Source organism: Choristoneura fumiferana, chromosome 23 (genome assembly GCF_025370935.1).
Source record: "Choristoneura fumiferana chromosome 23, NRCan_CFum_1, whole genome shotgun sequence".
NCBI lineage: Eukaryota > Metazoa > Arthropoda > Insecta > Lepidoptera > Tortricidae > Choristoneura > Choristoneura fumiferana.
Genome location: NC_133494.1, coordinates 12,909,315 through 12,927,048, shown reverse-complemented (window position 1 = coordinate 12,927,048; position 17,734 = coordinate 12,909,315). Strand labels below are relative to the sequence as shown.

Below are 17,734 nucleotides of genomic sequence, written 5' to 3'. Positions count from 1 at the left end.
GTGTATTCTTCGGAAAAATAAAATGAATATAGTTACTTTTGCCCAAGCCCTCTCATTCCGAGAGGAGGCCTGTGTCCTGCAGTAGGACGTATATAGGCTGAGATGATGATATTAACTATTATTATAAAAATAGTTTTGGTTAGGTTAAAACTGCGACCTCAACAAAAATAAATCGCTACCAGGACAGTAGGTTAGGTTAGGTTAGAACTGCGACTCCGACAAAAACATGTACATCGCTTCCAGGAAAGTAGGTTAGGTTAGGTTAAGGCGCTGTACGTAGTGAAAACTACAATTTTAGAAAATATTTAAAATATACTTACACAATACTTACAACTGCAATTTTTTTATATGTATATTTTCAGTCTATTAGCTAGTTTTTGACTTCATCAAAAACACGATTGCTGACAAAAACCTCGATAGATTATTTTTTTGAAAAAGAGCCTTCGTTTACACGTTAAACCAAATATTATAAAAACTATTATGAACATCAACACAAAATTTGCTTTATTAAATAGTTTTTAGTAGATTTAGATTTATGCTTCATAGATTTTCAATAGGTTGAGTACATCAATCATACCAGTTTATTTCGTTTTTGGCAAAATAAAACGGTTCTAGCGCGCGGCGGCGGCCAAGTATTTCCCAGTCGCCAGTACACGCGTGTACGTAGTCGACGACGGACCTGTGCACATTTTTCTAACGCGCTAGTACTACTTTTGAGAGCAAATAATATGGGTAATTCGCAGTATTAAAAAAGTTAAGCGAAAGAGGAAACGCATAAGTGAACTCAGAGCACATATGAGAAGCATTAGAGTACCTAAACGAATTACCTACCACACACTAATCGACCGGCCGGAGTCGGGCCGAGTCAGCAGGGCTACTACGAAACTCCAAACTCGAAGTTCGTGTCGTGCGGTCCCTCTCGATCTCGTACTAAATAGTATAAGTGTCAGAGGGACCGCAACCCACGATCTTCGAGTTTCGTAGCAGCACTGCTGAGCGGATTTCACATTCGTACTACGACCGCAAGCTGGTTGGCGCGGGCCTCGCTGCTCATGGAAGCGGACGGCTTCGTCCAGATTCTACCGCGACTGCCATACAAATTGTAGGCACGTTGTATAAACCTATACTACTCACGGCGAACATGCGGCGAACCTTGCGGCTACTATGAAACTCGAAACTCGAAGTTCGTATCGTACCATCCCTCTCGCTCTCGTATTAAATAGTATAAGTGTCAGAGGGACCGCAACCCACGATCTTCGAGTTTCGTAGCAGCCCTGCTGAGCGGATTTCACATACGTACTACGACCGCAAGCTTGTTGGCGCGGGCCTCGGCTGCTCACGGACGCGGACGGCTTCGTCCAGATTCTACCGCGACTGCCATACAAAATTGTAGGCACGTTGTATAACCTATACTACTCACGGCGAACATGCGGCGAACCTTGCGGCTACTACGAAACTCGAAACTCGAAGTTCGTATCGTACCGTCCCTCTCGCTCTCGTATTAAATAGTATAAGTGTCAGAGGGACCGCATGACACGAACTTCTAGTTTCGAGTTTCGTAGTAGCCCTGCTTGATCCCTTTGACAGTTTCACTGACATTTCTGATAGTAGATGCAACAGTTTCGATCTAAGTTTAGATTTTCTCACTTTTTTGCAGGCAAAGGTAATATCTTGCATTCAGCCAAGTTATTTAACATAAATTATTTTAATAAAATAAGATGGTTGCACTTGGTTGCACTAGTAAATTATTGACAAAAACATGTAAGTACTCCAACTGCATTCCGGCTGCAAAATGGGAGTTTGGATGCAGTTATTGCGCAGTTAGTACAACTGCACCAGCACTGGACCCGACTGTCAGAGGACTGCATTCCAACTGCCATTTTAGGCAGTCGGAGTGCAGTTCTTACGCAGTTCTGATGTAGTTCTGCCATTTTACAGCCGGATTGCAATTGGAATGCGGTCCGTGTGTACCAGACCGTACATTACGACGCCTACCGCCTACCTTATCAGCGACTTATTTATTATAGGGACTTCGATTTGTAATTTACCTTCACGTAAATCAAGATTGGTTTTTTGGAATCTTTTTATATTTTATTTCCATTCCAATTTGTTTTTCTCTTACGGTCATCCCGTAAAACCTAAATTGAAAATACAAACTGAAATATAGATGCACCGAAAAACCAGAAAAATAAGACCAGCACTGGGAATCGAACCCAGGTCCTCGGTATTCCGTACCGCGTGCTATACCGCTACACCACTGCCGGTCAACCACCACTGCTGGTCACTGCTGGTGGACCAGCAGTGGTGTAGCGGTATAGCACGCGGTACGGAATACCGAGGACCTGGGTTCGATTTCCAGTGCTGGTCTTATTTTCTGGTTTTTCTGTGCATCTATATTTCAGTTTGTATTTTCAATTTTGAAATTAGTTTGTCTTTAATTTTTTCTCCCAAAATGTATCATCTTTAAGTAAAAGTGAAATAAAGTGCCCGGTTGAAGTGTAGCCTTTAGAAATGGACTTGAAAAAGGTATCAAAGAAAACGAAATTCAGATGTAGAATTATGAAAAGGAAACTAAAACTACTGAAATTAACAAAAATGGTAACTGGTATGACCAGATCCAAGGTCTCCATGTCACGTGTTGAGCACAGTGTATATTTGCTGTGTGGAGTGGTGAAAATCATCACCTCAAAACAGTAATCATACTTATAGATGATACATTTTGGGGAAAAAAATGAAAGACAAAACTAATTTCATTTTATATGGACTGGTTACTACCCGAAATTGTTGATTCCCGTCGAGCTCGGGGAATGCCACTAAGGTAAAAAGAATCTTCATGAAAAATAACTGTAGAACCTCCTCTGACTGAAGAAAAAGAACTTTCTTCTACATATCTATACTTTTCAAGCGACGAAATAGCGAAAACATCGCTTCATGCTCCAGACAATCAACTTGGAATCTCCTCTGACTGAAGATAAATAACTTTCTCCTACATATCCATACTTCTCAAGTCATGAAAATAAGAAAAGCATCGCTTCATGCTCCAGACAATTTTGGAAGAGCTATAAATTAATTTAAAACTAATTGTTGCCGTCGACTGCGTCCGCGGGGAATCCGATTTAGAGCAATTTTTTATTATATCCAAAAATATTTATTTTCCGTAACATAAAGTATCCTAAATGTTGACCAGACTAATAAGCTATCTAACTAACTAATTTGGCTCAGGGACCCAAAGAGGGTCTTGGCCTCCGAAACAAGAGCATGCCATCTGTCATATCTATCTATCGACCTATTCAGTCTAAATGTCTATCCATTACCTACGTTACAAATCAAACTGTGGGCATGAAGAGGCATAAATAAATTGTTTATTACCAAGACTATTCATATTAAACGAAGATTTTCTTTATTAAACCAAAAAAATGTGTAATTATAATTTTAAGGAAAAATCCGGAATTCACATTAACCAGAATACGGTTACAAACAGAATAAGGCCGTCAACGGGCTGCGTGACAGACACGCGAGTCGCCCCGCATTCGCCTCCACCGCGTCGTCTGCTTCACCCCCTCAAATACCGAAAATTCTTCTATAAGCGCGCCTTAAAACTGCGACCCCAACAAAAATACATTGCTACCAGGCAAGTAGTTAAGGTTAGAACCGCGACCCCAACAAAAATATATCGCTACCAGGAAAGTAGGTTAGGTTAGGTTAGAACTGCTACCCCAACAAAAATAAATCGCTACCAGGAAAGTAGGTTCGGTTTAGGTTAGAACTGCGACCCCAAAAATAATAAATCGCTACTAGAAAAGTACATTACAACTGCGACTTCAAAAAAATCATTGAAGTTGTGAAAAGATAAATATTTAAATAATATTCTAAGATGTAACATTTCCGACATTAAAAAAAGTATGAAATAATTAAATATGAAATGAATATTTGCCAAATAAACAATATCTTAAATAATATTTCCAGAAATTAAAAATCGGTGATTTAAAAATACTCATTCTAATCATTCCAGGTAATGAATATTCGACGAAATGAAAAAATATGAAACGTTGACTTTTACAGTGGTTACCAGGGGTATTGCAGATGCGTTGCCAACCTAGAAGCCTAAGATGGGATACCTCAAGTGCCAGTAATTTTACCGGCTGTCTTACTCTCCACGCCGAAACACAACAGTGCAAGCACCGCTGCTTCACGGCAGGATTAGCGAGCAAGGTTTTGGTAACAATCCGGGCGGACCTTGCACAAGGTCCAACCACCTGAATTTCTGGAAACAATGTGATTCTGTGCACATAGAATCCGGAGGCAGGTTAAATTGATAACTTAGATTTAGAGCTAACAATATTTATTACACACGTATTTATTTTTCAATCAAACAAAAAATTACAAAGATATAGCTCGTCAAACTGCGGGAGTTGAGGCCCGTAACATCACTCCCTCTAAAATGCGTCACATGGAGTGACTGCACAGAACCCTCTGTGTGTGTCCCTGACTCGAACTTAACCGGTGTATTTTATCACACTAGTTTTTAAATATTGATAATAGCATGATTTTTATAGTCTCATTAAAAACCATGTCAGTTTCAACCTTGCATATATTAAAAACTATTTAAATCGCTTTTTCATAGATGGTAACACCGCAATGTAATCTTTATAGCCCGAGACCTTCGAAGAAGTAGTTTCAGAACTTGAATTATTATAATAATTAAAATTAATATTTTATAGCCATTCTGTTTCAGTGGTGCAATATTTTCGCCAATTCTTAGCTGTAACTCTGTAACTACACACATTTGTTTACAACTATAAAATATTAACGTTTTTAATTTATGAATACGAGTGAAGTCTGTAGAGGTACGAAAATAACAATAAATTCATTTATTTAATTGCCTACTTATATTTTTTATAACTTAATAAAAGTAAGCCGTTTAAGAATAAGTGCTAACGTCTGACGCGAAGTGTTTATAAGACATTAAAAATTACGATTTATTTATCAGACAACTGCTAGTATCTTGTCGCATGACTTAGTTTTATTTTTGCATATACTCGTGCATGTACTTAATAAAAATGTATTTTAATATTTAAAAGGTTATGTTCTGGCACTGCAATAATGGGTCTTTAATAATTTTATACATGTTTTCAAAGGGCAAGCAAGCGGCAAAAAATCTATGCAGAAATCAAAATGTATGCAGAATCGGTAATTTTGTATGAAGGTTGGGCCAAATTTTGTGCTGCTGAGTATATGTAATGATGTAATGATCATTTGATATAATGCAATTTTCTCAGAAATAGTCAACATTGCGGGATTAATATGCAGTAATTCTAAGCTAACCTAAACTAATCTGTAGATCGCACAATCAAAAAAGTTTATCTTGCTCGTTTGCCATCCAGTCGAATAAAAATAATAATAAAAATAATAATAATTATTAATAATTTCGCGCAAAATTATATTATATTATTATGAAATTCATTATATACATCGCCCGTTATTAATTATTATTTTGAATTTTTGAACGTTCTTCTTTCGACGGTTCCGAACCCGTCGAATGTGCACTCAATTTTATATTTTTTCTAAAAATAAATTTAAGAACTTTACTTTATATTTTTTTATTGGTACACATGTACTTAATTACCCATATTGAGGTAATCACGTATGAAAACGCAAAATGTTTTATTAAGTCCAGCAGCGTACCTAATAATGATTTTTAGTGCTCTACAAAGAGTAGAGTCCCGTCAAGGTTCTAGGCATTATATACAATGTTAATTAATATACTGAATATTTTAATATTTACTTTATTGTATTTATTTTTAAATACCTTCCTTAATTATTTAAATATATATTCGTATGTTTTGGTAAGTCATTCAACTTGATTTCTAACTCTACACGCATAATTAGTCACTTGTTAGTTGCGTTTTGCCGTTTTAGAGAGAATAGGTATTAAACTGAAAAAATGGCCAGTTTCTAATAAATATTATGCAAACTTGCTAAGACATTTAATTGGTGTATGTGTGCCGCATTCGTAACTTTTATACTGGGCACAGTAAAAAACCAATTTGAAAAAGTATACAAACATTCTTTAAAATTGATTGATTCGACTCTCGATTCTGAACGGACTAGTTTCAGGTTTTCAGTTATTCAATAAAATACAATACAAAAAAAGAAGGAAGGACTAGTTTACAGCAGGTGGTGCATCAACAGTTGATCAAAATATTAAAACGCAACAAAAATACATCTACACATACATATATCATACATATAAACACGCACATTTAATCAACATCATGTTTAACTAAACTCCAATTCAATAGAATCTGACAATCCTGTAGACACTTCCAGCCTACTAATTTAAACACCGGGCTGCCTAAGGCTTTGTGATGTGACTATTATTCTTTTTTGATTTCTTTTAGATGATAATTGCAACAACAGGGACATATATAATCAAGTGTGCCCACGATAGGGTGTCTTAAATATGTAGAAAATTGACAGATTCTATTGAATTGTACTTTAAGCAGATAGCTACTTGGCAAACCTTGACTTCATCGGTGATACTTGGTTATTCGGTGATACCTAAGATCTCATCTTACACAGATCTCACTATGAGGAAATGCAATCTATAAAATCGATGGCAGATGTCCGTTTTGCTGTTTGTAATCGGGTTGACAGGGGTATAAATATAAATAGCTTGGATTTCACCATTGTGAGCTTAACGTAAGATTATAATGCTGTATCACCGAATTACTAAGTATTACCCACCGATAAGCCAAGGTTAACCCTAAATAGCAAGAAAAATATATAGTCTCGACCTTCGTGTGCGCGCCGCCTGGCTCACGGGACTTTGTAGCCCGAATGATTTGTCACAATATTGTCTGGCCAGCAGGACTAGTAACGGTGCCGTGCGTTTCATATTATTTTCTTTATTTGGCCTAGTAATTGGCTGGCAAACCTGTCGTAACAGGACCGAGCGCCTGTCAATTGTCCTTTATTTATAAGCCATTTTATACGCTATCCGAGCGTAAACATAATGTTTGTGTTCTTTTTAAAGTAACTGTAACCTTTTTATAAATGCGCGATGTCAGTTATAACAAAGTAGTCGAATAATAATCGCGGTTAATAATAAGCTGGTTTTTAAATATGCCGTTTACGCTTTGTTTTCTATGTTTTACGCATGATTTAGATGTAGGTATTGTCACTATGTTTACCTTTGAAAGATTGTTTAGTTAGGCAGGTTCAACTTCGACAAAGAAGTCGCCCGAAGAATCCAACTCATATGAGCAGCGTTCGCGAAACTTTGTGGTGTCTTCTTATCCAAAAATCCGCAGTGCCTTAAGACCCAGAGTCTTCAACCTGTGTAAGTAGCCAGTGATGACATATGGCTTTGAAAAGTGTTACTGTCGACCTCTTGGAGAGGCTCAGAGTCACTCAACAAGCTAGGGTGAGAGCTATACTCGGAGTTTCTTTGCACCAAAGAATCCAAAATATGAAATTTGCTGAAATATTAAAGTTAAGTAAAGCTCGAAAAATATGTTAAGTAGTTGAAGTGTCAACGGGCAGGCCAGCGACATACTAATTTTAAATACCGATGCTGTCCGACTTCTTGAACTCTACCCATCTTTTGTAATAATTTTTCACGTTTGTAAATTGTAATACTATTGTAAACTTTAGTAACACATTTCCAGATAGACTTAGTTTCTCGATTCCAGTTTTTACATGCAATATCTCGTGCCTTTCAAGTCGGCCTGACAACACTTGGCGGAAAACAAATACTCATACCGGAACAATTTTAAGATATGTACTTTCTATATAATAACTCAGTTTCAGGAAAAAAATCAGATGCGTGGGTATTTTTTTCGTACTGTAAGTATGTATACACTTCTACATACCATACCTCTGTACATTCTTATTGTAGAAATGCGTAATTGAAAAAAAGAAATACTTCTGTAGTATGTCGAATTACAGACCCTTTTTTCATCGAAACCAATATAAAGGTAAGTTTACTCGCTTGCCCCAAGCGTCTTGTGCCATACTAACTCTATACAAAAAGGGGTCGTTTGACGTCTTTGTCGCGTGACGGCCGAGAGTGCGCGCGCGTTATTAATACCCGAGTAATCTGTATGCAAGCCGCGCACACGCAGCCGAGCGCCCCCGACTGCGCCCGAAGACGCCCGAACGCTGTCGTGGGAAAACGCGGCAGGTGTTACCGATCCGAGGCACTTCTTACTGAGTAAACACTCAGCGTATACAAAATTATAACCGCCTCGGAGCGCCTGTTTAAATGGAAAACATATTTTGTGTGTTTAATGATACTGCTCACTTTTTTGGTACGGCTCGGTTATCAGAGGACAGGCTTTTTTGCGACGCTTCGGTTTATTTTTAGTTTTAAATTTATTGAGTCACCCTTAATTGGTACAGTTAAATGGAGTGTGTTAAGATGGATGCTTGACCTTTTACTCTCGGCGGGGTTTGATAGCGCAAGTAATTTGTAGCCCATTACGAAGATACTAACCTTGCCTGGTTTACATTAAGAATTCATGTGTTACAAGAAAAAAAACTGCTCTCCTGCAGGAAAATAATCACTGAAATCAGTTATGATTTACGTAGAGATACAGAGCAATAATAAAGGTGTTTACTACATGTATCGTAAAGACTTATTTTTGTGTTGTTTTTGATTTCACAGCAATTGCTTACCTTCAACAAGTTATTAAGTAGTGTGCATTTTGAGGTTGGAAAGTTGAGACTGTGGTGGTTATGGGATCAATTTACGAAATAGCACTATGGGTTGGTTGCTAGACGCGGACTATGAAATTTTAAAACGTTATAAGTATTATAGTAGGTAAAAATTATATAATGTTTCGACTAAAATGAAATCTAGTGCATGATCAGTTAGATATAAAATCAGTCAAAAACAAAACTTTTACTCGGTTATAAGGCCACAAAAGATTTTTTTTATTTGTGACTTTTACCTGCGCTTTCAGAAAGATCATCATTGTCAGAAGGATGCGCCGCAAGTAGTTTAACAGAAAGTCATTTACCAGACCATACTAGCAATTTAATGCAATTGCAGCGGGTAACAATAGCAAGCAACAATGCTATTTATTAAAGGCACTATTTCAATTCAACCGTGGCTTGCCGTTAAGGAGCTTTATCCAAGTACCAAACATTGTTCAATTGATCAGCCCAATTACACAGCACCAATAAGACAACAAACGACCAATTTGTACAAAATTATCTTCAGGAATTGTATTTTAAAACTACATACTTCATAATAATATATTTTTAACCTGCAACGCCTCGGCAGAAGTCTAGGTGTCTGCAAGTGGTAATTTTTGTCAAAATTAAATATAATTTTCATGTAATTTAGTTCATATACTAGGACATTTTGTCTCCAGGAGGTTATTATGACGGCTCAGCCGTGTTATTATTCTACACTTCAACTGAGAAAAGTACAGGATTCGATTCAGTTTTGTTGTGAGAAATTATTCTAATAGACATAATAACGTTATATAAATAGACGCGGGATATAAGGCGTCCGTGAATGGTTTGTTTGGAAAATAAAAGTGATTGTTCGGATCATGACTCAAAATTGGGTAGTCATTATTTTTTCACTACTTTATGCACGAAATACTGAGTAAACTCGATACAAATACTAACTAACTAACTAATTTGGCTCAGGGACCCAAAGAGGGTCTTGGCCTCCGAAACGAGAGCACGCCATCTGTCCCGATCGTGCGCAGCCTCTTGCCAGTCGTCGACTTGCGTAAGATCCTGGGACCTGTCAAGAGAGACGACGGCACGTGGAGGATCCGTAAAAACAGAGAGATCCAGGAGCTGGTGGCTGAACCCAACATCATCGGCGTAACAAAATCACACAGACTTCGCTGGTTCGGCCACCTACTACGAATGGGGAGAGGATCGGGCTGCCAAAAGAGCGTACGTGGGACGACCGGCTGGTCGCCGCCCGGTTGGGCGACCCAGGTACCGCTGGGAGGACAGTGTCCAGGCGGATCTGCGACGTCTCCAAGTCGATACAAATACTGGTTTTATTAAATGGTAATTGATAACATGAAAGGGTAACATGACTGACTGACATCATACAGCTACAATCACTAAAGCTAGAGACTTGAAACTTGGCAAGCAAGTTCTACCTTCTACTAACTATTAAAAGTTCACTAAAACGCCATTGTTCCCCGTCGTAATCATCTTACATAACCAGTAGTAGGGGTCAAACTATTTCCTAAAGGCTAAATTAATTAGGGCGATATTTTAAACAACACTTATCCTGGCTTCGCTCGTCGTCGAACCTGATTTTCCGAACTGTAGGCGACGCGATGTTTTATGTAAATGTTTGTTAAAATTTTACTAGATTAAGTTAGTTTTTAAATTTTAATATTTTCATGCGACGATTAATTTGTTGTTTTTTACGCCATCTAGCTTCCTCTTTTATTAATAAATATATTAAAAAATTTGGTGGGTATGCGCAGGCTAAAAACGACACATTGTCGGTACTTGACTTTATGTAGACGATCTCTTCGCGAACGCTAGGCTGCAACTGCTCACACGCACAAAGTTTTTTTTTCCATTTTCACGTATTTACGAGTTTTATTCGACCCATCACTTACAATAAAGTGGTCTTCGAACCGGATCGCTAATCAGTGAGATGTTTAACACGCCGGCGAATAAAATTTTAACGCGTAAACAGCACCGAGAATGGGAGCTAGAACAAAGAGCGTGTGCCTCGGCTCAGCAACCCGCGGAACCTATAGTCGAGAAACCGAACCTTGGCACCTATAGTTGCCCACCGGCCCCACCGCCAAAGGATTTGGAACAAATGAAGGTGAAAACGGCTCCAAAATCTACGCCGTTTACGTCCGTTGAAGGTGGCTCCGTTACGTCATCAAAATCGAAGCGATCTACCGCCTCAGCGATAGCCAGACGCAAACAACTGGAGCTGGAAGCCGCTGAAGCGAAGGCAAAGATTCACCTGGAGCTTATTAATAAGAAGCTAGAAGCTGACTTAGCAAAAGTCGATATCGAAGATTGCCCCAGTGAAATAGCCAGCCAAGCCGGAAGTGAAGTTGCCGATCAAGCGAGCATAAATGTTCAGAAATGGTTGGATCAAGGTTACAAAGAACCTCAGCGCGTTCTTCAGCAACCAGCAGAACCGACAAGCGGTCGACCGGTCGAGCCTAGCCCGCAACCGCGAACCGACGTCCCTAGTGACGGTATTCAGCAACTGGCACTTACCTTAAGAGAAATGATGATGACCTCACGAGAAGTACCTCATGATGACGATCGCCTGATCAGCCGTCTTGCTACTCCGCGTGAATTACCATATTTCACCGGTGACAGTATTGAGTGGCTACATTTTAAGAGTGCCTATGATGAGTCGACAAGCATATGTAAGTTCAGTGACTCAGAAAACCTGTGGAGACTTCGCAAATCACTACGCGGCGACGCTAAGGAAGCAGTGACTGACCTGCTTATCGGTAACACTCCGCCTGCAGCTGTGATGGAAGCCCTGGAATTAAGATTTGGTCGACCCGAAGTCATAATTCTTAATCTGACAACGCAGCTCAAGAAACTACCTGCGTTACCTACTACGTATCAGTACGATCTAATTAACTTTTCTATTAAAGTTAATAACTGCATAGCAACAATACGTGCCCTAAATCAGCAAGATTACTTACGCAGTCCGAGCTCGCATCAGCTGTTTTATCGAAGCTTCCGAGCACACTAATAGGTAAATGGACCGACTTTGCCTACCAGAAATTAGCAGAAGGCAAGCCTAGGTTAGAAATACTGGGTACATTCCTAAAGCACGAAGCTGAGATGTTGTCTTTAGTCGGAATGACACAGTTACGTGATTTTAATAAAAAACCTACAGATCAAGCGCCTGCGACGGTACCGGCGAAACGAACCGACGAAAATAAGTTTCGTTCTAATCGGCCTATATTTACTACAACTGCCGTCGAAGATACAAAAATCTGCAAATTTTGTTCCAAATCAGAGCATTTGTTAACAGAGTGTCGTGCATTTAAACGTGCTATGCGACGTGATAAGTGGAGATTTGTAAAGAAAACCGGTTTGTGTTATTGTTGTCTGACGTCACGGCACGATAGAAATACATGTCCCGCGCCTGTGTGCGACATAGACAAATGTGGACTCGCACACCACCGCCTGTTGCACTGGCAGAAGCCTACGTCATCGCAATCAGCTGACGCGGCCTGCGACCCGCCGCACGAGCAGCCGGAGCCGCCCGCCCAGCCGCCGCTGCCCGCGGGACCCTCCACAGTGGCCCACGTCGCCTCCGGCAGCGAAAGGCCCTCGTCGACGGATCACGTAATGTTAAAAGTGGTGTCAGTGCAAATAAGTGGACCTAACGGTATTGTGCAGACCTACGCCCTGCTGGACGATGCGGCGTCGGTATCTATAATTGACTCTGACTTAGCCACCGAGTTAGGTCTCAAAAGTGAACACTCGAGTGCTATAAAGTTTATCGACGCGTTCGGACTCGAGGTGTATCAATCCGATGCACCGACGGTGAGTGCTCAAATCAGTGGACAACATGGACAAAATAGTTATGACATTAAGTTACGCAAAGTGTCAAAGTTAAATTTACCTATTCAAGATTTATCTGTTATAAATTCACTCAATTGCAAGCGTTTAACTGAAGTAAAGGATTATGTTTGTAAAAGCCGTGTAGTTCCGCGTTTGTTGATTGGGGAAGATAATTACTTTTTAATTGCACCCCTCGAAATAATTCATGGCAACAAAAATGAACCTTATGCTTCTAGATGTAATTTAGGCTGGTCTATCCATGGTTATTGCGGTCGCACTCACTCCAACGCTGCTAATGTGTTCCACCTCGCTCACTCAAATGAAGGTATAGAAAACAATATCATTAAATTAAACGAGTTAGTTAAAAATTATTTTTCTTTAGATGCCATCGGAGTTTCAACCTTACGTCGTGATAATAGTGAGCATGTAAGGGCATTGCACATTTTAGATGACACTGCGCGTCTTATCGGAAACCAGTGGGAAGTAGGCCTACCATTTCGAGAGGACGTATTTATAATGCCTGATTCATTCGAAAATGCATCTTCGCGACTACGTTCTTTAATGCGAAAATTCCTTAAAGACGACGCGTACGCAGACAGGTATAGGAACGAGGTAAACAAATTGTTTGCTGATGGTTATGCTCGAGAGCTAAAGGAAAATGAACTCTCGGCTCACCGCATATGGTATCTACCACATTTTGGGGTTCAGAACCCTAACAAGCCGGGTAAATTGCGCCTTGTTTTTGACGCGGCTTCTAAGGTGAACGGAACATGCCTAAATGACTACTTGCTTACGGGTCCTGATTTGTATAATTCACTAATGGGTATAATGTTTCGATTTCGCGAGAACAAAGTAGTTATCATAGGTGATATAAAAGACATGTTTTTGAGGATTAAAATTCGCCCGAGCGACCAACATGTTTTTAGGTTTTTGTGGCAAGAATCACCGCGCGCTCCCGTTAAAATTTGTGTAATGCAAAGTTTAATATTTGGCGGTTGTTGTTCGCCATTTATCGCGCAATATGTAAAAAACAAAAATGCGTTAAAGTATGAGGACTTGTACCCGGAAGCTGTGCAAGTTATAGTAAATAGTCATTATATGGATGACTGTTTATATTCGACTACTGACGCGACTAACGCTATTAAATTAGTGAAGGAAATTAGTCATATTCATAAATGTGGCGGATTTGAGATAAGGGGTTGGTCGAGTAACGATAAACAGGTTTTAAATAATATACCGACCACGGCGCTCGCGCAGTCAGCTGTTCAATTCAAGGACGGATCCATGAATACGACTGAGCGCACTTTAGGTTTAATGTGGCATCCATCCGATGACACGTTTGGGTTTCAAGTGTCGTTTAATAGGATACCTGAGGAGATTTTAAATGGAAGTGAACCTCCTACTAAAGCAAAGATGCTTAGCCTTATTATGTCTGTTTACGACATTCATGGTTTTTTGTCTCCTTTTATTATTAAAAGTAAAATAATATTTCAGAATGTTCATCGCAGTGGTATAGATTGGAATTGCCGCATCCAGCCCGATGAGCACACGAAATGGGTGAAGTGGCTCAATGAGTTAAAGCTTTTAGCTACGTTGCGCATTCCTCGCTGCTATGCTGACTCAGGCCCATGGACAGGCTGCTACGCAGACATGGAGGATGTAGTAAGTGAGCCCAAAACCTTGCGTACCGAGCTGCATACATTTAACGACGCGTCAATTCAAGCTTACGCTGCAGTCAGTTATTGGCGTTTTATACGTACGGATGGAAGCGTGAAGATTTGTTTTGTCGCTAGTAAGAGCCGCGTCACGCCTTTACGCCCAGTCTCTGTACCTAGACTTGAACTGCAAGCAGGGTTACTTGGCGCGCGCTTGGCTAGCATGATACAGCGCGAACATAAGGATGTGAAGGCAGACAAGCGGTACTTCTGGACCGATTCTAGCACTGTACTGCAGTGGATACGCAGCGACCCCAGAAGCTACAAGCCGTACGTCGCGCACCGGCTCGGCGAGATTGACGAGCTGACCGTCGCGAGCGAGTGGCGCCACCTGCCGTCGCGCCTGAACGCCGCGGATATAGCCACCAGAGAGGATGCGCCTCCATTGAACTTTCAGGATTTATGGTTTCAGGGACCTGATTTTTTAAAGGAACCTGAATTTAAGTGGCCCAAAGACATTAAAACATCTAAGCAAACAGATGAAGTTATCTGTGAGCAAAAATGTGTTAACGTCCTAAGTACGCGACAAATCACCGAACTTCCGGTACCTGATGAGAATAATAGTTCATCGTGGATTCGATTACTAATGACAACGGTGAGGGTTTTATTTTTTATTCGTAAATGTCAACGAAAGAATAATCGAATCGACAATGAATTATTAAAACAGGCAGAGGAATTATTGATAAAAAAAAGTCAGCACGATTGTTTTGCCACCGAAATAGAGTGTCTTAAACAAAATAAGCCTTTATTAAAAAATAGTAGGTTACTAAATTTAACGCCTTACCTTGATAGTAGCGGTTTACTGCGAGTTGGCGGCCGTGTGGATAAAACTGACGGTGTCCCGGAGAGAACTAAGCGCCCTGTTATCCTTGACGGTCACCATAGGACGACCAGGCTGCTCGTGGAGTACCACCACAGACGTGCTCTTCATGGAGCTCATGAACTGGTGGTGAATGAGTTGAGGCAGGCCTACTGGATTTTGAGGCTCCGACCCACTGTTCGTGCCGTCGCAGCGCAATGCTTGTTCTGCAAGTATCGGCGCGCGGCCCCGCAGCCCCAGCGCATGGCCGACCTTCCGCCCGCCCGGCTGCAGCACAACCGACGGCCGTTCACCTTTACTGGTCTCGACTTCTTTGGACCCATGGAAGTCACGGTTGGTCGTGGAAGGCAAAAACGATACGGAATGTTATTTACGTGTTTAACTATTCGTGCCGTTCACGTAGAAATAACGGAGAACCTAACCACGGACGCCACTATCATGGCGTTGAGAAGAATGATAGCTCGTAGAGGAACACCTACCACTATCTACTCAGATAATGGAACTAACCTACGAGGAGCCGATTCCGAGATAAAACGCAGCATCGAAGACTTAAACAGAGATGCACTATGCAGTGACGGTCTCGTCAGGGGGATTGACTGGCGATTTATACCCCCAGGAGCCCCAGAAATGGGAGGAGCCTGGGAGAGAATGGTCCGCAGTTTTAAAACGGCCTTGAAGATCGTACTCAAGGAACGTGCGCCTCGACCGGAAACGCTTTCAACATTAATGGCCGAAGTAGAAGCCCTTGTTAACAGTCGTCCCATTACCCATGTTTCGACGGACCCTAACTATCCCGAGGCCTTGACACCTAATCATTTTTTGATAGGTACATCATCCAATGGCCCCTCTTTTGGTAAGTATGAAGACGTGGATCTATCGCTTAGAAAGCAGTGGCGGATCGCTCAACGCTTAACGGATATGTTTTGGTCGCGGTGGCTAAAAGAGTATTTGCCCACATTATTACCGCGACAAAAGTGGACCAGTGAGCGTAGGGCCTTGCGTATAGGAGACTATGTCTTGCTTGTGGAACCAAACTTAGAGCGTGGCTCATGGCGGCACGGTGTAGTGAGTGCGACACTCCCCGGGGATGACGGACGCATCCGCGTAGTGGACGTGCGCACTCGCACGGGCACGTTGCGACGACCGGTGACTCGCGTCGCCCTGCTTTCCTCACAAATGGATTCTAGTGATGACTGTCATCATCACTAAGGGGGTGGAATTGTAGGCGACGCGATGTTTTATGTAAATGTTTGTTAAAATTTTACTAGATTAAGTTAGTTTTTAAATTTTAATATTTTCATGCGACGATTAATTTGTTGTTTTTTACGCCATCTAGCTTCCTCTTTTATTAATAAATATATTAAAAAATTTGGTGGGTATGCGCAGGCTAAAAACGACACATTGTCGGTACTTGACTTTATGTAGACGATCTCTTCGCGAACGCTAGGCTGCAACTGCTCACACGCACAAAGTTTTTTTTCCATTTTCACGTATTTACGAGTTTTATTCGACCCATCACTTACACCGAACCTAAATTGAAAGTAAAGTGAACAATTACGTTACCGAAATCTCTTTGAAGTAGGAAACATTTGAACCCTTCCAGTGCTGGTTTTGTAGGGAAACAAGGCTATAAAACGGTTTTGAAATTTCACGGAATAGGAAACTAGCTTATTGTGTAGGTATAGGTCGAAGCCGTGACGCAAGCCAGTTCAATTCTGTATGTAATGGGACTTCAAGCAGATATTACGTACTTGATTTCTATCAGCGATCCATATTATTAACAATAAAAAAGCAAAGGGTAAGTTTTTATATTGTATCTAAGACGTTTAAACTGGGAGCGCCAAAGTTCGCATCCTCCAGTCATACCGTAATTTTTGTCCGAATCATTTGTCATATTTTTTTCCCACTGAAACATTACAGCTTTCTGAAAATTTTAAATGGTCATCCTGAAACTATAAGTTGGTTTAGGTTTGCTTTATAATGAAAAAAAAAAACGAAAAAATGTATTCGGGACACACAAATATAAATAATTGATACAGCAAAAAAAAATATATAATAATAATAAAGTGAAATAAAATAAAATGAGAATACAAAATACAAAAAATAAATAAAAATACTTATTTTCTTGTGCCCGAAATGGTCCCGCCTCAGCATAAAATGCGGACTCCTTTGATGGAGCCAGCGCTGGTCTTCCGGCGAGACCATTTTAAACGGTCAACGTGTCGTGTCGTGCAACACGGCCCTACGCGTTACGCTGAACGCAGCCGTTGTGCCTGAATCGGGCATAACTATTCTGAACAATTATTGGATTCAGAGAAAAAAGAGTTATGACAAACGATCGTTCTGACAAACATTATATTCGGACTTCCAATAATTATGCGAGCCGATATGGACCCGTTTAAACTATTTCAGTGGAGTAGCATTGGTATAAAAATTAATGTAAACTACCTACCTACATGATCACAGTTTGAAATTCGAAACAACATACAAACTGTAACGCCGCAGGCGCACTCACTACGAGTATATCTTGACTTACCATAATTACTATTCATCACCTGAAATAATTTTAACGTAAGCAACAAATTCAACCTTTTTAAAAGAGGTCTTAAAGTGCCACGGCAAAAAGAGCATATTGTATTTTTCTTTTATT

General features: G+C 40.4%; 2 protein-coding genes across 2 annotated transcripts in view; one reads left to right on the top strand and one right to left on the bottom strand.

The window, feature by feature from the left end:
• The window catches only part of LOC141441014 (uncharacterized), a 122,384-nt gene that overhangs the window by 63,499 nt on the left and 41,151 nt on the right, over positions 1-17,734 (bottom strand). The window lies entirely within an intron of this gene.
• Positions 10,649-16,293, top strand: LOC141441244 (uncharacterized). The gene is made up of 4 exons (XM_074105913.1): positions 10,649-11,598; positions 11,643-12,531; positions 14,044-14,755; positions 15,074-16,293. Exons 1-4 carry the CDS (start codon positions 10,649-10,651, stop codon positions 16,291-16,293), a joined length of 3,771 nt encoding a protein of 1,256 aa, XP_073962014.1.